Source organism: Periophthalmus magnuspinnatus, chromosome 10 (assembly GCF_009829125.3).
Source record: "Periophthalmus magnuspinnatus isolate fPerMag1 chromosome 10, fPerMag1.2.pri, whole genome shotgun sequence".
Lineage (NCBI taxonomy): Eukaryota > Metazoa > Chordata > Actinopteri > Gobiiformes > Gobiidae > Periophthalmus > Periophthalmus magnuspinnatus.
Genome location: NC_047135.1, coordinates 31298174 through 31319258, shown reverse-complemented (window position 1 = coordinate 31319258; position 21085 = coordinate 31298174). Strand labels below are relative to the sequence as shown.

At 39.9% G+C, this 21085-nt stretch overlaps 3 protein-coding genes across 3 annotated transcripts; all 3 read right to left on the bottom strand.

The window, feature by feature from the left end:
• Window positions 1–1289: 1289 nt before the first annotated feature.
• tgfb5 (transforming growth factor, beta 5) lies at window positions 1290–4784 on the bottom strand. The gene is made up of 7 exons (XM_033974647.2): window positions 3655–4784; window positions 3355–3518; window positions 2969–3101; window positions 2782–2892; window positions 2481–2661; window positions 2047–2200; window positions 1290–1646 (listed from the first exon to the last, which is right to left on the bottom strand). Exons 1-7 carry the CDS (start codon window positions 4007–4009, stop codon window positions 1488–1490), a joined length of 1257 nt encoding a protein of 418 aa, XP_033830538.1. The 5' UTR covers window positions 4010–4784; the 3' UTR covers window positions 1290–1487.
• A 1004-nt stretch (window positions 4785–5788) lies between these two features.
• On the bottom strand, window positions 5789–7250 carry trmt112 (tRNA methyltransferase activator subunit 11-2). Its single transcript, XM_033974146.2, has 4 exons — window positions 7084–7250; window positions 6729–6830; window positions 6548–6640; window positions 5789–6083 (listed from the first exon to the last, which is right to left on the bottom strand). Exons 1-4 carry the CDS (start codon window positions 7156–7158, stop codon window positions 5982–5984), a joined length of 372 nt encoding a protein of 123 aa, XP_033830037.1. The 5' UTR covers window positions 7159–7250; the 3' UTR covers window positions 5789–5981.
• A 1006-nt stretch (window positions 7251–8256) lies between these two features.
• On the bottom strand, window positions 8257–20541 carry atg2a (autophagy related 2A). Its single transcript, XM_033974163.2, has 42 exons — window positions 20008–20541; window positions 19584–19746; window positions 19313–19462; window positions 19113–19215; window positions 18602–18746; window positions 18320–18496; window positions 18081–18180; window positions 17663–17827; window positions 17260–17402; window positions 17086–17164; window positions 16739–16988; window positions 16518–16659; window positions 16258–16356; window positions 15886–16041; window positions 15045–15315; window positions 14828–14900; window positions 14214–14382; window positions 14007–14149; window positions 13778–13896; window positions 13539–13693; window positions 13329–13461; window positions 13073–13257; window positions 12909–12989; window positions 12651–12757; window positions 12464–12556; window positions 12326–12396; window positions 12172–12248; window positions 11903–12073; window positions 11698–11824; window positions 11389–11615; window positions 11054–11280; window positions 10842–10977; window positions 10519–10746; window positions 10335–10436; window positions 10180–10264; window positions 9937–10078; window positions 9680–9749; window positions 9514–9596; window positions 9279–9400; window positions 9016–9170; window positions 8774–8932; window positions 8257–8694 (listed from the first exon to the last, which is right to left on the bottom strand). Exons 1-42 carry the CDS (start codon window positions 20176–20178, stop codon window positions 8458–8460), a joined length of 5991 nt encoding a protein of 1996 aa, XP_033830054.1. The 5' UTR covers window positions 20179–20541; the 3' UTR covers window positions 8257–8457.
• Between the last annotated feature and the right edge of the window lie 544 nt (window positions 20542–21085).

Sequence of the window (21085 nt, the reverse complement as noted above, 5' to 3'; positions counted from 1 at the left end):
AATGATTGGCTGCTGGTGCTGGGTTTTAGGTAGTAAAGATTTAGATCAGAAAACTGGATTTCAGTATTAAAATTGGCAAAAACAAAGGATAATTATAACAGGATGCATCATGTCAAATGTTCTTGTAATTAAGAATAAAATAGCATTAAAATATAGCTGTACAGCTATATTTGATTTGCAGCTCTACCTCATATTTGGGGACACAGAGAGAGGTCATGGTAATATAATTTACAATCAAATCTTACATACTCTCCCTTTATGGGACAGTATGTAAGATTTGAAACTTACAGCAATAATTACTCTGTTTTGTTTTGGGGTTTTTTTTTTTTGTTTTTTTTTTGTTTTGTCATTGTCATTGTTTTTTTTTTTTGTTTTTTTTTCATTACAAAAAAATATAAAAATGCACACTCACAGGCTGCATGAGGCAAAAACATGCAAGCACGCAACAACAGTCATGATAAAGTCAAGAAATTATTTTGGTGCTATCACCCAGAGCCTCACACTGACACACGCCCATTGGCTCTCACTGCCTAAGCGACACACACAAACCACGGGCATACCAGAGAGCCTATATTTAAAATAAACCTCGGAAAGACGTTTTTCCCTTTTCAGCTTTAGGCACTCAATCACAAGTGGTCAACGTGCACGTGGTGCAGGCTGTGTCAGTCATTGACCCTAATGGCAAACATGGCATGATGTATGATAATGAAGGGGCAGCAGCAATTGTCTAGTCAAGATAATGAAAGTGCTTTTTGAAACCGAGCAGGGAGTGTGATCACCAAATGTTTGAGCCAGACCGAAAGAGTTACAAATTTGCTAAGGCTGCAAAATACCGCCTGCCAAAGTTGTAGTTGTTCCAAATACAGCCCTATCATCCATCCCACATCTCATTTTCAAAGCCTGTCTTTTCTCCCTCTCTCCTCCCACCACAAATCCCAGAACCTCAAGCAACAGAGACACAGCGGACATGAGGGGAGTGTTTAAATCGAGCGTTCCGTGAGTGGTCGGCTCGGTGTCTGGAAATCTTTCACATCCTGTTTACGGCGGGCCGACTTCAGCCCGGGACCGCAAAGAACTGGCAGGCCTCCGACTGGACACAAATCTCTCCTTCTATCTGCCTACAGATGCAGCGTCTGCAGACCTCTGCACACTGCCTCCTTCATATCAGCACTTCAGGCTAAAGCAAACAGACGCATGTCTAGTTCTTTAGGCAAAAATGTTTTTTAAAAGACTTCTTATGCACTTCTTATGCAGCATTCAAATAAAATGAAGCTCAAATCACATGTCACTTCTTAATGTCCAAGTAAAGGTTTAATAGAATAATGTTCTTATTTACAGTGTCCAATATCAGAAGGTGGTTGTTGAGTGAAAGAAAAATGGTGACAAAGAGAGACAAAATTATCCATGTTTAAGCTGTGCTGTCATTCTTCCCATAAGCCTTTATAGGCCAGTAACCACTATCCACAGCTCACTGTCTGTTGATCTGGTCAGCGGCACTTGCAGGATTTGACAACCATATTGGAGAGTTGTTCGACACGTGGCGTGCGGCCGATGAAGTACATGATTGTGAGGGGCTCCAGGTCTTGGGGGACACAGCAGGGTGTTGCTGAAGCCTCGGGGTTCAACTTATTGTACAGGGGCAGGATCTGGCAGAAAGAGTTAGAAAAGTTATAAACAGTGTTTCCTTTTCACTTCATTCAACTAATGTAGCAGCATGGTAAATGAGGTTCAAATATTTTTCCCATATGTACTGTTACATTTAAAGACATTTGCGTGAAACTGTAGCCACACTGTGAATGGTGTGGTTGTTGTATAAGCGTATATGTTAAGTTGTAAAGCAGCCCTCTGCGAGGTGTTAGCCCATTTTTAACACTGAGGTTAACCATTCATAGCCAACCATGGTGTTCTGCTGCCACAAACAATTCACATTAGGCTCAATTAAAGGTCATGCCGTGCTAATTTAAACTTTTCAGTTTGTTAACGTGACTCTCACAGATGTGACCTGCGTCTGTTTTCAAACCAAATACAGGATTAATACCAACTCACCATGTTGTAGTGGTTGTTAGCACTCCACAGATAGGGACAGTTGCCAGCACAGAAGTTTGCTTTATAACCTTTGGGCTCATGGATCCACTTCCAGTTTAGATCACGTCTGAAATCGATGTAGAGTGAGCGTAGGCAGCAGTTGTGATCAGCTCCACTGAAAAAAAAGTATCATAAACAATAGGCCCAATGGTGTGTCATGGGAGAGCAGCAGTAGATCATATTTGAAGGAGCAGCTTTCCACTGCAGTTAGTAGTCTAAATAAAGCACTGGCATTCTGTCTAAACACCCTCAACTATGTTTTTGCACATAGTTGTCCACAAAATGAACTTTGGTAAAGAAAAGAATGAAGCATGCTGGTTAGCATATGGTTAGCATATGGTTAGGGTAGGTTAACATATTGTTAAAGAGTGTCATGGGTGTGACTGTGGTCTTACCGGGAGCAGGTGATTCCGTCTGTGGCAGCGGCTCTCTTTTTGCGGTTCTTCTTGGCCGGGTTGTCCATTCTGTCACTGGGCAGCAGTGTGAGAATGAGGTGAGGTGTTTTGGTGCTGAAGTCCGCTTGACCTTTCACCTGACCTGGCTTTCTGATCTGACGTAGCTGTTCATCATCTACACCTATGGACAAAACAGATCACACTAACACAAAAGAGATGTTCCTAAATTCAGTTCACATTCATTTACTCTACTTTGGCTTTTCTACATAAATAAAGAACGTTAAAACAGATGTGCACAGACCTGCAAAGAGGGCCTCCAGTTCCTCACTCTTATTGGGAACAATGTTGTTGGTAGATGGGACAAATGTGCAGCAGGGGCAGTGGATACTCAGTTTTAAGCCCAAGTTGTTTTCTGATTAAAACAAATAAATGTTCCATAACTGCTATTTTGAGCCCTTAGTATGTGTAAAGCATTGTCTGAAGCTTACCTGAGTCGGACACCCAATCTTTAACTGTCTCTGTAACATCCACAGACATCCAGGCTCCCTTTGCCCTGGTCTGGACGGTGCGAGAGTCAATATATCGCTGTGTGGAAGTGCTATCCTCATCTGGTCTCAGTAACTATTTGCAAAGAAAAACAATAATAATCAAAATAATAATAATGATAATAATAATGATGATGATAATACAAGAAGTAAATGAAAATGTTAGTCACACTTAGACTCTCCTAAAGCTATCCCATCCTACCACTAAGTGATTCGGTGTAGACAACCTAATTGCTACGCTGGCTCATAGGTTTATACATCTGCGGTGAGACTCGCACAAAGGAATCTAGTGTTTCATGTTTTGACTGGTTTTGAAATATAATCTGTACCTGGAAGATCTCCACTCTCTGCTCTGCTGCCCGGGCCTTTTGATTGGGAGCTCTGAAGATCCTAAACTCAGCTTTAACCAATGTACTGTTGGTCAAATCCACTGCACTGACATCAAAGTGCACCACTCTGTAGTGTGGGTCTGGGGCCGCAGGCTGCAGGGCATCTGAGGGAAACACAGCACCGTTTAGACCAGTTATCTTTTGCAATGTCTCCTGCATGATTATTATAAGTATTGTGTATCAGTGTAAAAAAAAATAAAAAAAAATTCATAAATTTCATTGAGTTCCTTAACGTCTTACTGTTGTCGTTGCGTACGGGAAGCATGTCAATCCGCTGCACTTCTTTTGCGTAATAATCTTCCTCACTGCTCTCACGGTCGCACGCGGACTCAGCCAGGCGCGCGCGCTCCTTGAGCAGCTCGCGCGTGCTGTTGTAGAGCAGCATGACCTCCGTGGGCACTGGGGCCGGCAGCTGATCGTTGTCATCGTCAGGTGGGCTGCGGATGCGCAGTTTACTGAGGATCTGTCCGCGCACTGCCTCAATGCGCCGAGACTTCTGCTCATCCAGGTTTATAGACTGGCACGTGTTGAGCCCCTCCACGAGCGCCCCGAACCCCCGGAGCAGCAGGAGCACGGTCAGGTGCGACGGCCACATGCTCCGGACGGCTGAGGAATATCAGCTTCAAATATCAGCTTAAGAACACAAAAGGACGTCTCTTCAAATGTTATAGAACACAGCTCTATTCTAAGACACGGTGGGGACTTAAGACAAACGGGACAGCAGCCCCTGAAACTAGTAGACTTGACTCCAACCAGTGTCTGTGCTCTGCTGACGCAGACTTTTGCTTGAAAAAAATTCAAATAATTGGTCTATGGCTCACTTGACCTGAGTCTGTTTCGAGTCTAAGTGTTGTCTTTCTTACCCGCTATCCATTTCCAATCTGTCCAAACCTGCTCTCAACAAAACAGTCGCTGTAGCTCAGCCCATGTCGCAAACTATGTAACTCATCAGTTGCTTACTGCGCCAGTCGCGGCTCTCGTGAAGTTACCGCCGACAGAGCCATGAGAAGGACACAAAATGGGTCCATTCCAAAAGTCTTACTCAAGGCTTATGAGGTCCTCCCACTACCAGTTATTGGGAAAAAGAAAACAGGCTGGTTTAAAACTGAAACGCAGAGAACGTTTGGTTTATGTCCGAAACAGCATGGTGGGCCTTTTTTATCCCCTCATATAAACATCAAAACATGGAAAATGTCAGCCAAAAGACATGGAGCAGAAAATGCATGAATGAGTTCCTTGTGCCTCAATAAATAAATAAAAATATAGGGCTACAGTAAATTACAGATCCAAGGTTTCAATGTGCCCCTCAAAAAATCCCTGAAAAGACAGAAACAGCAGAGCGCGTTTAAGTGACTGCAGCACAAGTCCATGGAGAGGGAGGCTGGGACGGACAGAGGGAGGTGCATGGGCGGTAGGAGGTGGTGGTGGTTATGCTGTGGACTGCCACAAAATTCAAGAGACTGTGTGATTATGTAGGCAAGGGCCATCTTCAGCCTCGGGAAACAATGAGTTAAACAAAATTAACTTTGGGTATGGGAGAGCCAAACAGGACCATTTGATTTATATTTAAAATAGATAAGATCGTAATAATTATAGTTATTTACATGACACTATGGTATTGTAATTTCATGAATTCACTCCACCCCCAATATGTTTTGGCTTGAATATGTATTGTACATTTATCAATCTAGCCCCTTTTTTTCAGTCACCCTTCAGTCTCATTCTTAATTATAGTTTTCGACAGGACTGTTAATCTGTCAGGGTGGTTTTTATTGCTGCTATGCTGCCATCCCATTATACCGTTATTATAGTTGTGGGTGCTGGCCTATAATTGCTCTAAGTAGAAGGGAAAGGTAGGACAGACTAAAACTGCTTTAAGGCTTATGATCAGTGCACCTCCTCCACCCTTAAATGTCTTCGCCACAGAATCTCCTAAAAATCATAACACGGCAACAATCACAAGGTCTCCTGTTCAAACTTGCAACATCAGAGAAGTAATTTTCCCCTTCATACCAACCACAAGATTAAAGAACTCAACTTTGTTAAAAAGGGCAGACAATCCGTTGGGCATCAGGAATCTGCCTCCAAGTGTGGTGTAATGTCTGGCTTAAAAAAAAATAAAAAACTTCCTCAAAAACAACCTCTGGCCTGGCCGCACTTGCTGCTTTTTCCTCAAAATCCAAATATAGAAAAAGCCACAGCCACGTCATCTGGCTCAGAGCATTTTCTTAACCCTGACTGGGCCGAGGTGGGGTTCAGAGTCTACCGCAAGATTCAACAAGGGCATTATTTGTGCATGTCTGTAATATGATCCTGTCATTATTTTCAACAAAAAACAAAAAGTGAGTTTGGTTGTCACGGAAACAGGGAAAGATTTATTGTAAAGGGATTTTAATAAAAAATACAAACTACGGTGCAATATTTCAAATTACAAATTATACATTTTAACTCAATAGAACCTAACAATATTCAAAGTTGTCTTTGTTTGCATCAATCTGAAAACCTTTCAAAAAACAAAGGCTCTTTTTGAAGACTGCTCATAGAGTTGTCAAAGAGTGATCCGCCATCTACACCTCATCTTCGTTCAGCAGCATGTTCGGAATGCCTCTAGAAATGGGAAACTCCCGCCCTGATTCAGGGCATTTCAGACAGCCCTCCATCACCTCCACCTATAAACCAATATAACAAATAGACATGTTTTTGACATGACATGGTTTAAACTGGGGGTGGCACCGTAGAATTAATGCATCTATTTAACAAATTGAAATCAATTATTAAAATAATCACCACCCATTTTTATTATTTATTGTAACACAACAATAAGAAAGGCAAGGTAAGGCCCAAGGAAATCTATTTTTGCGTAAATTTCATTTTTCAATTTTTTTCAAATTTTCAATTTTCATCTTCTAAATAGGGTTTACTGCTCTGTATCTTGATGAGCACCCGTTTTAGGAAATCAAACCTGTAGTAATCTCAATGCGCACTCACAGCATTTAACTAAGTTATTATTTGTCCATTAGTGTAAAATAATTATGATCTAAAATCTGTCATATGCTGAGAAACAAAGTAATTGAGCAGTGATTATTATTCTATCTTTAAATAACTTAAGAAAAAACAATGTTAGGTACAAGACCTCGAGTAATGCTTTGTGCACTTTCTTCAGGAATTCTTCATTTTTGTCATAATCTGGAAGTAGATCATCAGGTAAGTCTTGTCGGTGGCCCAGCTGCAAAGGTCAACAGTTATTCAAAATTGGCTTTATATAGAGTGAAAAAGTGAATTTTTGTGTGATTTCTGCTAAAAATAAAAATCACCTCCTGTGCAGCATGGATAAGAGCACTCCACTCCAGTTTGGGAATCATCCTACTGATAAATTCAGGGTTAAACTCCACCTCGTTAAATTTGACCTCGGTCGCCTTAAAATAGATATAGATACATGTATTAACATAGTAAGTTGGCTTAACTATACAGGCTGGAACTGATCTATAAAATGGTATGCTTTAAATGCTAGCAAACATAAAAATCTTATAATTTGACTTTAACACGACATGTACACATAATATAACATTATGTCTTGCTGTAAAATGTCATAGCTTTGGTTTACTCTGATGTTATTTCACTTGAACAGTACCGATTAAAACACGACCTGCAGAGCTTCACAACCTTTACCTGTATGAGCAGCGGGTATCCTTTCGTGACTCCTTTTACATGAGACGTCAACATGTTATGCGTAAGTAACTTCATTTTTAATTGACGCTGCTAACCTCCAATAATAAACCAAAAAATTATACGAGCTTTTGTAAACAAAATCACGTTGAAGCGATGTGGACCGGAAGGGCTTTGGTTCGTCGCATAAAACGTCCCCAGAAACATTTTCCTATAGTTTCCGGTTCCACTAAATAGATTTATTATTATTATTATTTTTTTTTTAGGAACGCGAAATACCGTTATATGTGTGTGTGTTAAATACTAAATACACTGTAACATGATGTTGATAATTGACCTCATAATGTAAAAGAACACACGATTTTCATTTTTTTTTAGAAGGATTTTTATTGAGATTTTTTTTATTAAAGTTGTATACTTTCTTTTTGTGTTATAAGTCATTCAAACAGTTAACATTAACAGAAATGAAAATTACACACTTGGTGGAAGTATTAGCCCCAGTCATCCTCACCAACGTGCATCATACGCACAGACAAAGCATTTTCATATGCTGTCACACACTCGTCACATCTATTCCAAAAACAATAAAAACATAAAATCCCAAATTTCTCCTCCTTTTTATATGCCCATTGCCCAAACATACAAACAAATATGACAAAAGCTAAAAGATTAAGATGCTGAACAATGTAACTAAAAACATGGCCAAAGCATTTATGAAGATAGCCAATTCCACAGTAAATTAAGACCCCCAACAGAGATCTAGTTTCACAAGTTACAACCAATTATGAAGGTCTGTCAGAAAAGAAATATACCAGATGCAACAAGAAAGTCAGTTGTTTGTTTAGTCAAGCAACTGCAAACAGGCAAGGTTTATATGGCACAAATAAACAAACGCATAAAGGATTTTTCTTTTTAAAATCACCAACAGACTTAATACCCAAACAAGGTGCTGCTGACAGTTTGGTAATACTGTTTAAAAGTTGATGAGATCACAAACAAAATGTTGACAACCTAGGGACACTAGCAGAAGAAAATTACACATTTCCTTCTACAAACATAAAAGTTGATGAATTCTTGGAGAATAAAATCATCAGATCGTCAAGATTTAGCAATAAGTCTGGTGTGAATTAGCAATGTGTTTGTTGCAGAAGGTTACCTATAAATATGAGAAAGAAAAAGGTATTTGATTTTTGTATTATAGAGGTGTTAAACAGATGGTGTTAGTGACTGCAGTAGTAGTTTGTGGTTACCAGATTCTTGTTAGTCCATACGCACATGCACATACATACATGCAAATACACGTTAAAACCCTGCATTTGCTCCCTTCAAGTCAAAAATAATCAGCACATACAAACATTCACACAAAAGTTTCTTCCATCATTCTTGGCTGTCCTCTGTGCGCCATTTTAAGAACTCTTCCTTCCGGGCATCTGGCTTGATCTGGTTCCTCATGCCACCGAGCAGATTGGAAGTGGCTTCAGATGCCACTATTAAAGGTCTGACAACAGTGGGTGGGATCTGCCGCAGAACTCCACCCACAGCACCAGGGAGACCCTTCTGTTCATGTCCACGAGATGCTACATCGCACAGAGTCTGAGCTGTGTCAATCACTCCCTAAACACAATTAAAGTATGTAAATATGCAAGGATAAATGTAAAAATAAATGTAATGTGGTCCCGATTTGTAGTAGTACCTCTCTGACAGTGTCGTAAGCCTTAGCAACTCCTTCTCTCAGATCGGCGGGTTGGGCAGCCCTTCGTGACCTGCTGGATGTCACTCGGCCTTCAGTAATGGCACAGCGATTAAGAGGAGGTGTTGGAGAAAGGATGTCGTACACAGTCTCTGCTGTAGCCTTGAAAAGCAGTTGTAGACGTTAACATTATTTTAGTAAAAAAGTGCATTATTTTTCCCTAAAAAATGTAGTTCTTCTGATACCTGGATAGCTTGAACCAGCCTGTTGCTCAGTTCCAGAGCAGCTGATGCAGTAGAGGTGCCAAAAGATGCTGCCCCCCTCTGGAGACCTCGAATAATGCGTCCATCTTTTCTATACTGCTCAATGGGCAACCAGAACAAGTCACGCACACCATGGACTGAAAATAAACAATATACTATTAATACTATCATTATTCTATACATGTTAAATGCCAACCCCTGTTGAAACATACATAAAAAGCCATCTATATTCATAACTGACTTACATAGCTGTACAACAGAGTGCATAGGGCCTACACCTCCCAAAATGCCTGGCAGCTGGTTCTTCCGAATGTCAGCCAGCCATTCAGTGACCGCGTACTGGATCACTTTGTCAACACCAAGAAGGCTGGAAAAAGAAAAACAAACCATAGCATTTCTAAAATATACAAGAAGTAAAGAGAGTAAATGACATACAGTTTCAGTTGTAAAAAAATGAGTTCTCTCTCTATATATAGATACCCATGTCTGCAACACAGCCTCTTCAGCTTAAGCTCAGAACAATTTAACTGTGCCAGGCCAATCAAAATTCCAGCAAATGTTCCCTAAAACAGGAAATACAGTGTTGTCATTACATCGTCTTAACATTAAACATTAAAAATATAATTAAAAAATATAAGATGAATACCTGCTCGATCACGACATGTTTGCCATGGTAATCCAGCCAGATAGGCACTTCAGAGGTGAAACGGAACTCCCTAAAACAAAAGGGTGAATTTAACTTACATTCATTGTTCAAATTTTGTTATAACTAGCATCTAGGCTTTTGGGTGAGCAAAATACATCTAAATATTTACATGTATTTAGATGCTAAATCCTAAATCCTAATCTACAAATGCCCACAAAGATCAGAGTCACATATTGTGCACCCCATATTCCTTATACCGGAAATAGATGGGCTGGTCAGATGAGGAGGTGGAGCCAGCAGAGGATGAACTCCTTTCACTGTAGGTCGTTTCTACAGAGGCTGAAAGATCAGGTCCCAGGCCAGTTTCAGCCTCCTCCTTCTGTGTGGAGTCAACTTTTACTGAAAAAAGAGATCCAATCTGTCTTAATTTGAAATTTATTTATTTATTTTTTTAAGTAAATAGAGCTAACTGATGAATAAAAAAAATGAAAAGACCCTACCCTCTGTGGCGGGGTCCATTGGCAGATATGGGTTAACAGAGGAAGCTAAATTACTAAAAAAGTCCTTCAGGAAAAACAGTGCATCCTAGACAAAAGGCAGATAATATTACATTACATTATCTTCATATTATTATTCTACATGTTTACCAAGTTACCTGGTCAATATTTAATCTTAATGGCAACAAGCTGACCCTGAGACAGCACTCTGGACCACCAAGGCCAGACTCTGGACACACCTGCAGGGCCTTCACTGTCAGCTAAAACCAAAGACCAAGTCTACATTTACTCTTACATCATATATAATATAAACAGCTGCAGCCACTTTCCAGTCTTTCTCACCATGTTTGAGTGGGCTCGTCGAGGCATGCTCTCGCTGGTGTAGAGGTAGAGGAATTTGTTTATTTGTGAGGAGGCCAGGCGGTCCCGCACCTCTAGCTCCTGGACTATGAACACTTGTCTGGACAGTGGCTGCTCTCCACTCAGGCCTGTTACTCCACCTGCAGCCAGTGATCCATCCCCTTCGTGTGCTGCTATAGCAACAGGGTAGGTTTCATGTTGGAATGAAACCTACAGTGTTTGTTTCATAAATAAATAAAACAAAGGTTATTTTTACAAATCTGTCAGTTTAAGCTTGTAGAGTTTAATTTGTTTTATTGACACACCTTGCTTAGCTGGATTTCCATTAGCAACGAGTGTTGGCGACCGCTACCTCCAGCCCAGCGCCAGGAGTTTTGTGGACGAGAAGAGCCCACAGAGCGGGACGGTGATCCTCGGACACCAGCAGGAACTGAACGAACCCTGCACAACAGAAGGACATTTTAATATGCAAAACATAGTGTATTTGTATTAGCCATTTTGACAAGAACTGTTTTACCTGTTAGCATTTTGATTATGTATAGAAATGGATTTGCCAAAATCTTTTCCTCCATAAAGATGCCAGACAACAGAAATTTCTCGCAGCACCATTCTGTTTTTGGGCACAGGGAAGCGGCTTGGGGCACGGAGCAGGTCTGAGCTACCTCTGGGTCTGGAAAAATGACTCTCTTTCACTCGTATGGGACCCTGGGCTAGAACCGTAACCACTGGCTCCCCATCTCTGGGCTGATTAAAGGATGAAAGGGAGATTGAAATGATTAAAAAGGCTATGTCTGAAAATTTCAAATACACCTGAGATGAAAGATGAACAATAAGTATAATTATTAGACTTACAGGAATACCCATGCCTGGAGCCTCTAAAATACAGAAGTCATCGTTGTCAGTGGAGTCCCCTGATGCTTCATCTGACATTGCCATGTCTGGCTGAGCTTCTGTTGCTGTGGCAACCAGTCCATCCAGCTCAGACTCGTCGGCATGGAGACCAGTGGGGCTGTGCTTTGAGGCTTCACCAGGAAACAGGTACACAGACACGGGCGAGCCTCGGGGCACGGAGAATGCGCCTGCACAAATAGGGTCAATATGATAATTGATAACAATTTCTGCACAATACAATTACCCAGTAACAGAAATAATATCAGATACCGGTCTCCAAACTTTCTTCAGTATGGCTCTTCTCTGTATCAATTAAGGCATCTGTTAGATCACACTGGTTAATCTCAGCTGTTTCAGCTGGAGGGCAGGCCACCACAGACACAGGTATTTCAGATATCTAACCAAAAAGTACACATACAAGTTAATAAAATATCCCACTACTTTATATATCTTTTTATTTCACAAAAAAATGTACTGGTAATTTCTGGCCAGCAATTTCTGTAGGGGAAGCATGACGTGGAGGAGGATGTAGGTCGCCCCGTGAGACCAGGTACTGTAGCAAATTGACCAGAGCAGCACAGGAATCAGCACACGTGTGAACATGGACCACATTATTTGAGCAACGCAGCTCAAAGAGTGGTTGAGACTGCATAAACGATAAAATGAAGAAAAAGCATGAAATCTCAGAAACATCTTATTTATGTTGAATGTTGTTAAATAGCAAAATAAATAATAGGTACTCACCAGTTTGCCCGTGCAATTCCCTTTCCATGTGGTTATGGCAAGCTCCAATAGGTCAATGTCCAGAATACACACATAATCTGCATGACACACAAGAGTTTTATGTCTTTGGTCAAGTGAAGGACAAGGAAATAATCATTCATTTTCATGTTGTTACCTTTTCTCAAGTCCACTGACTCAGTCTCACATTTATCAGAGAGGTAGAGGGCAGAATCATCTAGAATAAATCTGAAGACATTCTGTGGTTATTTCATCTAATATTTCTTGAAAAACTGGGGATAAACGTAAACTGTACCTGAGGTGAAATGTTGCAGTGTCAACAATGATATTACTGGACAGAGAGAAAGACTCTGCTGTGAGCAACACTCGCAATGGTAAATACAGTGGTCTGTTAAGAGAAAAAGGATTATAGTCTTGATGTTTTTTGTAGAGAAGCAAATGCTTAATTTATGCAGATAAATATGAAGATTTAACAAGTTTACCGGTAGTCAACAGCACAGGAAGCAAGGTGTGTATGGAGAACAGTGATGACAGCAGGAGCAGTGTATCCCAAAATAGGATCATCAATAACATCAAGAAATTCAACAAGCTGAAACATGGAAATTAACAAATGCAATTACACAATTTTTACAACAGTATAAGATGAAACACAGTCCTCAACAAAAACTAACAGAAAACTGTCCTATTCCTTTTTCAAATGTTGTGTAAGTTTAATATTTTTGTTTCTTTAAAAACTTTACTTGTTCATGCCAGCTTTGATCCGTTTGTGTCATGTAATGTCTCATGGTGGCTCCTTGCAGTCGAAGTGCAACTAGGAATTCCTAGAAAATATGACAATAAAGAGTTTTGCATACAGTAAAGTTAATTAAAAAAAACAAAACGTAAAACCAAGATGAAGACCAACTTTAACATTTTTTTGGAGGTCAAGTGTGATTTTGATAGCAGTGGACAACATCATGGAGTCAGACTCTCTGCCACTGACACTGCTTACACCGGCTTCAGTGGGATAGATGGTAGGGTCGAGGTGTTTTGGAGGGGTAAAACTACAGATCTCCAAGTGTGCCGGTATTAAGAGATCATGCATTACAGCTTAAAAAGAAGAGAACATAATTATTAGTGATATTATATGGTAATAGAAATCACCAAAATAATGTAGATACCTCGATGGTAGAGCTCAACTTTTCTGCTTTCCACGCACAGGTAGTTTAGGTTAGGGTCATTCTGATACTGTGCCACACTGAAGATCTTCCCTCCTTCAAGATCCAACACAAACTCCCCATGACCTTGTTCTTCCTATTTGCATTTGGGGCACATTTCATAAGTAATTAACATGTACATAGTCAATAGTACAGCAGTAGGACTAAAATTACCTTCTCATCTGTCCACGCCTGAAGACGACCTTTGTCAATGATCACAGTGAGGGAGAGAAGGCTGAGGTTGTGGCAGGGACGAGCTGCTGCCTGAGTTTTTCCAGACAAATCATTGGCCAAGTGGTAAGAGGGCTCCTCCTCCTCTGAGTCAGAGTCTTTACAAATAAAAAAATCACTGTACCACTCGGGAAACTAGCACATGTCCAACTTGTGACACATTTTATTCTTGTTTAACTCACCCAGTCTGAAGGCTGATTTGCAGAGATGAAACTCATCATACCTATGGCTTTGGTCAGGGGTATGCTTTGAAGGAGGAGATGGTGGTGGTGGTTCCCACATCAGAAGATCGTTATTAATCCTTAAAAACAAGACCTCCACTTAAATTTTCATTAACATGATCAAAAGTGGACTTTGTATCAAGGATCAACTAGATGACATAAGAAGATGCTACAATGTTTTGCCACAAACCTGTTGTAGATACTCTGGAAGGCTTGTTTACTAGGCAACAGAATGTATACCAAAGGCAGGGTGATATCCACAGCACACTGACAATGAGCAACACACTGAGCTTGAAATTGCCTCATCTCTTCTGCATCTGCAGGAATCACCATCTGCAACACAAAATAAATGAATAAAATGCAACTGAATTCAACAAGACTGACAATTTGCTTGCACCTCTTCAGTTTCAAACATTGTCCGGTTTGAAGAAAAAGGAGAGCTTGTTTTGTCTTGAAGTTCACAGTGACTTTCAAAAAAGGCAGCTCCTTGGTCTCTGATGAGTCCCGCTCCACCCATTCCTGCTGCTGGGTCATGGGCTTCTCCACCACGGACGCGCACAGAGATCCTGGTCATAACCAGAGTGAGCATATATAGTATATCTGTTCTAAATGGGTCAGAGTCCGATTTGGCACCTTTTTCATAAAACACTTTAAAATGTTTTTTTACCTGGGGCTACAGTGGACAGAACTCACAGTAATGTTCAGTTTAAATGTAGATCAAAGTTGGACAATTTCACCAAGTGTGTTCTTAAAGTTTTTGCTCATTATCATCAACTAGTTGACTATTTTACATGTGAAGTGACACTTTAACTCAGCACTCCTCAGTTATGAACACTTTACACACCAAGTATTTGTAAATTTGATCAAACTAATCTCAAGCATGAAGTTTCTCCCAAGTATGTTTACTCTAACAGTGTATCATGTGCAGTTTGAAAAATTGTGCCAAATCGAGTAGAGTTCCACATTAGGAAATGACAAGAACAGCTAATTAAATGATAAACAGCTTCCTACCTGGGGATAGAGTCCTTAGTCTTCTGTACTCTGACACATGGGAAAGATCCTCCTTCCCAGCCCTCATAAGACCCTGGTGGAGAAAAAAATATTTAAAACTTTGCTTACACAGGGATAAGATTACACAAATGAGTAAATTTTAAACATTTATTTAATGGCATCTTAGAACTATTTTTGCTTCTGAAATTACTCTTTTACAATATAAACATGTTCTCACCATGAAGGTCGGTAAAGGAAGCCTCAAGCAGCTGAGTGAGGCTGGGTGCCCAAGGCTGTCCTGGCACGGTCTGCTCCTGGAGGTCTGGAGCTTCTTGGTGTTTGACCTCTAGTTCAGCCAATTCCAAGACCAAGGTCTCTTGACGAACTGCTCTTTGGGTTGGAGGTCTGCGCTTTGAGGGAGGCCGCAAGTCAGGTATAGGAAAGCGCAATCTGAGGACAGCGTGAGGAGAGAGGAGAGAGAAGGAAGAATACAGCTCACTGCCCTGGGTCTAAAAGAGGATAAGAAAATGGAGGGAAAGTTTAGTAGAACACAAATGTTGAAAAAAGTTGCATAAGAACAATTTATATGGCAAGAACTATACAGAACATTTTCATGGAACCTTTGTTTTTTAATACAAAAAAATCTCCAAATGTAACTCTTCCCTACACTCACTGACAGAAACTCTCATACTTACATGCTACTATTACAGAGGGTGATCAAATTTTTCATTGGTTGAACAATGATAATGGTAAAAAAATCTAATTCTTACATCAACATACTGTTCAGATGACAAAAATAGCCTCAATGTGGGACATATGTGCTCATGACTAGCAAAAAATGATTTTACATGGACATTAAAGACTCCAGCTTATGAACTTCTGCTTTTTTCCCCCTATGTCTGAATGGCAAAATGGCAGCATTTATATAGTGCTTTTCTACCTCCATCTAGCACATCCATGGAACCACTCACCCATTCCCACATATTCATTCCCCTGTGTACTCAGACATTGAAGGAAAGACTAAGTGTAGTGACAGTATAAACTTATGGTAGTTGAGCAGTATTTAAACCCAAATTTACCTGTGTCTGTCCTGGGCTTGGACTCTGTGATGGGCAGTGACTGAAGGATCTGCTCAGGTTACTCAAACGGCTGAGAATGTCCAGGTCCAACTCAGCAGTCAGCTCTGCCAACTCTATTCGCACCACACTTTCTCTTCTTAAGATCCGGTGTTTCCCCTAGACACATGGTAATGGTTTTAGCATGAAGTACAGTCTGTATTATACCCAGGCTGAAAACTGAAAGAGTGCACTAAAGTTGCATTTTTCAGTTGTCAGCGTTTGTGTGTTTTATCATTGTAAAATGCAGTACTCTTATTAGGACTTCACATTGCATTGAACCACAATCACACCACTCAAAGAGACTTGTTGATCTTGAAAGCACACAGGATGTACCTTCCTCTGCTGTTTTTCACTGAGGCTGTAGTGCAGATGAGCACATGGTCTGGCTGTAGATCCCACTGTGAACAAACCTGCTTTCTGAAACTGAATCAGCTAAAAGACAAGGCAGGAAAGAAAAAATGTCATTAATGTTTTAAAAGTCATAATTCTTTAGTTGTTTAACACAAATCACATGCATTATTAAATAAAAAATCCCAGATCTAGGGCTGATGACTAATTAAACAAATTGCTGTAATGAGTCAAACATTTTCTACCTCACTATATTGTGGCTTGCCTTCCTCCCAAAGGCACTCCAGCAGCTCCAGTCTACTGAAGGAGAGGTCAGAGGTCACTGCACGACTGTTGCGTCTTCCACTCCGCATTTCACAAGAAACCTGCACTGCTGCTCCTGTTAACCTTAAATAGCAAGTCAGAATATTTTCAGCTTGCAGTCAGTTGCAGACTGTGAAAATGAACCCATGAAGAGCACCTGTACCTGAGGTGGGAATGTGGACAAGCTCTAGCAAAGTTTCCTCTTAAATGGTGGAAGTCTCTTTCACTAAACATGCTGTCCTTAAAGGATGCCAACTCTCTAAAGAAGACCTGAGACACCTGGGCTAAAGGTGCGGGTGCCTGGCTGCTGGTGGATGGGTCCTCTTGAAGAAGAGTGAGTGTGAGCCCACCAAGGGTTACACGTAGCAGTGCATCGGGCTTCATCTGCTCTGCCTGGCTGACGCGTGATCGTCCTGCAATACAGAGGCACAAGTCAAACATAAAAATTGTACTCCATTAAACTACTAAATATGCTCTAATTTTCTTTACATGCACTGAAATGTATATTACCTCTGAGCCTTGTGGTGGCTTGTGGTAGACTCGACAAGCAGCCAGCTACTGGATATCGCCTTGGACAATTCACCATCCCCTAATAAAAAAGTAAACCTCAGATTACCATCTATGGAACATTAAGATGCATCAGAAAAATAAAGATTATAAGATTATAAAACAATAGAACAATACCTGTGCGGTTAATACTGTGGGTTGTGCAAGACTAGAAAGACTATGAGAAGAAGACTCCATATCACTGTCCGACATCTCACTTCCAGAGCGAACAGATGTAACACTACTATTCATCCCTGCAGGGCCCATTGAGTAAAACATTTCTTCAAGGCAAAGACAAACATCACCAACATTATTATAACAGAAATATGTTTACAGATATTAAAAAAATATATAATATATAATATATATATATATTATATATATATATATATATAATATATATATATATATATATATATATATATATATATATATATATATATATATATATATATATATATATATATATATATATATATATATATATATATATATATATATATATATATATATATATATATATATAGTGAACTCTTTCTACCTCCATTTTCCAGCCCAGTCACATAAGGTTCAAGCTCGACCTCATCTTCCCACTCTGCATCTCTTGGACTGGAACCAAGTTGTTTACTGAGGTCTTCCTCAATCATACGGAAATCATCAGAGTCCAGAGGACGGCAGTGCACCCCACCAGCCTTACTGTCAACCTCTGAAAAACAGTTACACATGTATACATGTACGCATGTATGCATGTATATGCATATATATGCATATGTATATATGTATATGTATATGTCTCATTAATTTTACTGTTTTATTTAAAAGGTAAATGTTTTTTTGATTTTATTAAATATACAATGTCCAAGATGTATTTAAAAAGATAAGAAAAAACACTAAGTTCAAGGGGAACATGTTAAATAAAATGCACATATATACAACTGCATTTGGCATTTACACAATACCTGTGTTTATGCAGAGAGCTGCTAGCAGGTCGGTGAGATGGGTTATTTGATCTGGAGACAGCAGCATGTGAACACAGCCCACCTTCCCATCTAACTCAAACTAATGACAGAACAGAAAGATATAACTCACATTTTACACCACCCGGCTAGACTGTCCATTTTGAAAATGCTTTAGGCTAAAGTCTAACAAAAAGACATGTTATGCTAGAACACACAAAGGAGGGAAAAAATTATCATACCTTTGGTCCAGGAAGCATGTCATTCTGTTTGATCTTGACAATGGTCTCAATAAAACCAGAGCAGCTTCCAATGAGAAGAGGCTGAGAGACAGGGCAAGACTTCCCCTCATTCCCACCGTCATCACCCTCTTTGTGTCCCTCATTGACGCTGGATGCATCTGCATGTTCAGGGCGATCCTAGCAGGCAGAAATAGACTCTTTGAGTGGAACCATCCCAATTTTGTTAATTTCACATGTTGAATGTAGTTCAAAACCTCCAATCTCAAATACAACACACAATACCTGTCCTATCCCAGTGCTGTCATAAAAAAGCTGAACAGCGCTTAGCTGCAAGATCTTGTGCAGGACAGCAGGGGGCTGGTGTATGTCAACTGGCACAGTTGTCTGACTAGCAGGGTCCCGCACTGCTTCATCAAAGTACTCCAGCCTGCTCCACAAACAAGTCCCAGACGAAAAAATATAAGAAAATGTCATAAAATGTAATTGTTAATTACCTCACTGTACTTTTAGGAAAGATTTAGTGTAGCAAAATATGCTTCAACAACTTAATGACAGTAACCCTCATTGAGAGCAAAATCTCACAAATAATAATGAGTACTCAAAACAAGTAAGGAAAACATTTCAAAGTAAGATTTTAACATTGTTTGATGACTAGCATCCAATTTTTCATTGAAAGATACTATGATAAGACCATGTGTATCAATTTACTAAATATTGGTTCTACAAGCTATTTTAAAGATTGTGAAAGACATCCCCACATCAAATAATTTAGAAACATATGCAAAAATATTACCGTTTGATTTGCACTTCCAAGGCTACACCTGTTTCCAGATCCAGTGGATGGTGCTCAATGCGGACAATAGTGTCTATAAAGGTGACTTTAATGCGACGTAAAACTATGGACAAACATAGGTAAATAAGTTATTACTAATAAGCATAGATCAAATAAAATAAATAAACAAATCAAACTATTCAAATAAAATTAAATCTTACCCGTCTCAATAGTTTGTGCAAACATTTCAAGCCCTTCCAATGGGGCTGGGGGTTCTTCTGATGTCTCAGGAGGGTCCTTTAGACACTCCTGGGCCAGCTGCATGCTGGATGTCATGCTTGATGACCAAACTTGTGAGTCCCACCCCCCACCTTGACAATGTGGATAGAATACAATACATTAGAAGAAATATATTTAGCTTTGTTTGCATAGAAGTAACAACAGAAGGGTAAATACACATAAGTAAAGTATGTGATGAGGAGAAGAACTTACTTGTCCTGTACTTGGGTCGACATGTTATCTGTAGACCAGAGACTTCCAAGGTGCAGTGGTCAGTGAGCAGAGCTTGCCATGGGATGGTTACAGTTATACTGCTCACAAAGCCATCCACTATCTCCAAAGGTGCCCCCAAAGACTCCAATAGCTCGTTGACCGCCTGTAAGAAAAGAAAATGTGCAAGAGTAGAATTTGCGGATGGATCACCGGCAATTAAACAATAATGCATTAGTTGGTGATCTGTTAGAAATCAAATATCATTCCAAGTACTCAGTTTCTTTGGGGAAATGCGAGCTCACATCAGAGTGTGACGACAGTTTGTTGTTGAACTCCAGATCTCTTGCGAAAGAGTTTGGAGTGTAGTTCAGACAAAACACGATAGCTAGCAGTAATATAAACTTTTTGTTTGTTTAAAACTCACCCAGACATCGAGGTTAATTTCCTTGATAACACCGCTGCCATTATATAAATCCAAGCCTAATTGATCCAAGCTTAGTCTTTCTTGCAGAAAGTGTCCGAGGTAGTGCTGTAAAAGGTATCGACAGGCCCGTTTCTTGATGGAACCCGACCAGGGGAAAAGCCAGCGAGACATGGGGCCAGAGAGAGCGGGGAGTGGGAGCGAAGAGCTGGCGGAGAACGAGTACGACAACAGTCCTCTAACAACTGCATAACAGACCCAACACTGAGCGTACAAAAACAAGGAATGGAAAAGGAGTCGAAGCTAGCTACGGGGGGCTAAGGAAAAGGTAGTCCACAACTCCTGTTACTCCCTGAGGTTAATACAACACTCAAAATCCTATCAGAGCTGATGCGACCGAGAAGACTTCTTGACAAGCCGTTAATTACTCTAAACTCTGATGGTCGTATGGGTTCATATTTTCGCAAGGTTTGTCTCGTTTCTCTAGGTGCGTATCCTCGTCTCAGGGTTGTTTATTGTTATGTGACGTCGTGCGTCGTGCGTCACAGCAACGCAAGACCCCGGAAGTACCAAATACATGATTAAAATCAGAAAATAACATAATTAGCTGACGATAGTTTTGATTTTTTAAATAGAAGATTTAATTTTGAAGATAATATATGCGCTTTTTTGCCAACTAGAAATTAAAATGCAAGATTGCTTTTCGGTCAAACTATTTTGGGATGATTTACATTGTTGAATATACCTATTCTCAATTATAATAGTATTACATTTGGAATATTTTGTACAGACAAAAATGTAGATTTCGTGAAGTAAAGTAAAATTTCATTGCTTTCCGAGATGAGCTCATGTCCCTGTATACATCTTTGAAATTACTTAAACGCAGTGGTGCCCAGAAAAATTATATTTGCGTTGTATAACGTCCTCGTGTAGTTTCTCTTATTTTAAAGTGTGCTGCTTGGATTATTTCATTGTTTAGTAATTTGTATTGCTACTTTGATTACTTTTTATTAGAATTTCTTAACAACCCTGACTACCACAAAAAGCACAGTTTTGAAACTTTCAATCATTTGACACCGCT

Excerpts from the sequence above, each read along its gene's own strand:
- atg2a (XM_033974163.2), bottom strand. The coding sequence starts at position 20,178 with ATGTCTCGCTGGCTTTTCCCCTGGTCGGGTTCCATCAAGAAACGGGCC. Across the intron at positions 14,383-14,827 it reads ACTAAGGACTCTATCCCCAG|GATCTCTGTGCGCGTCCGTG; the intron begins GTAGGAAGCTGT and ends GGTTATGACCAG. Across the intron at positions 12,397-12,463 it reads ACTGCAACATTTCACCTCAG|ATTTATTCTAGATGATTCTG; the intron begins GTACAGTTTACG and ends GAATGTCTTCAG.
- tgfb5 (XM_033974647.2), bottom strand. The coding sequence starts at position 4,009 with ATGTGGCCGTCGCACCTGACCGTGCTCCTGCTGCTCCGGGGGTTCGGG. Across the intron at positions 2,893-2,968 it reads AGATTGGGTGTCCGACTCAG|AAAACAACTTGGGCTTAAAA; the intron begins GTAAGCTTCAGA and ends TGTTTTAATCAG. Across the intron at positions 2,201-2,480 it reads GACGGAATCACCTGCTCCCG|TGGAGCTGATCACAACTGCT; the intron begins GTAAGACCACAG and ends CTTTTTTTTCAG.
- trmt112 (XM_033974146.2), bottom strand. The coding sequence starts at position 7,158 with ATGAAGTTACTTACGCATAACATGTTGACGTCTCATGTAAAAGGAGTC. Across the intron at positions 6,641-6,728 it reads TTATCCATGCTGCACAGGAG|CTGGGCCACCGACAAGACTT; the intron begins GTGATTTTTATT and ends TGACCTTTGCAG. Across the intron at positions 6,084-6,547 it reads TGCACAAAGCATTACTCGAG|GTGGAGGTGATGGAGGGCTG; the intron begins GTCTTGTACCTA and ends ATTGGTTTATAG.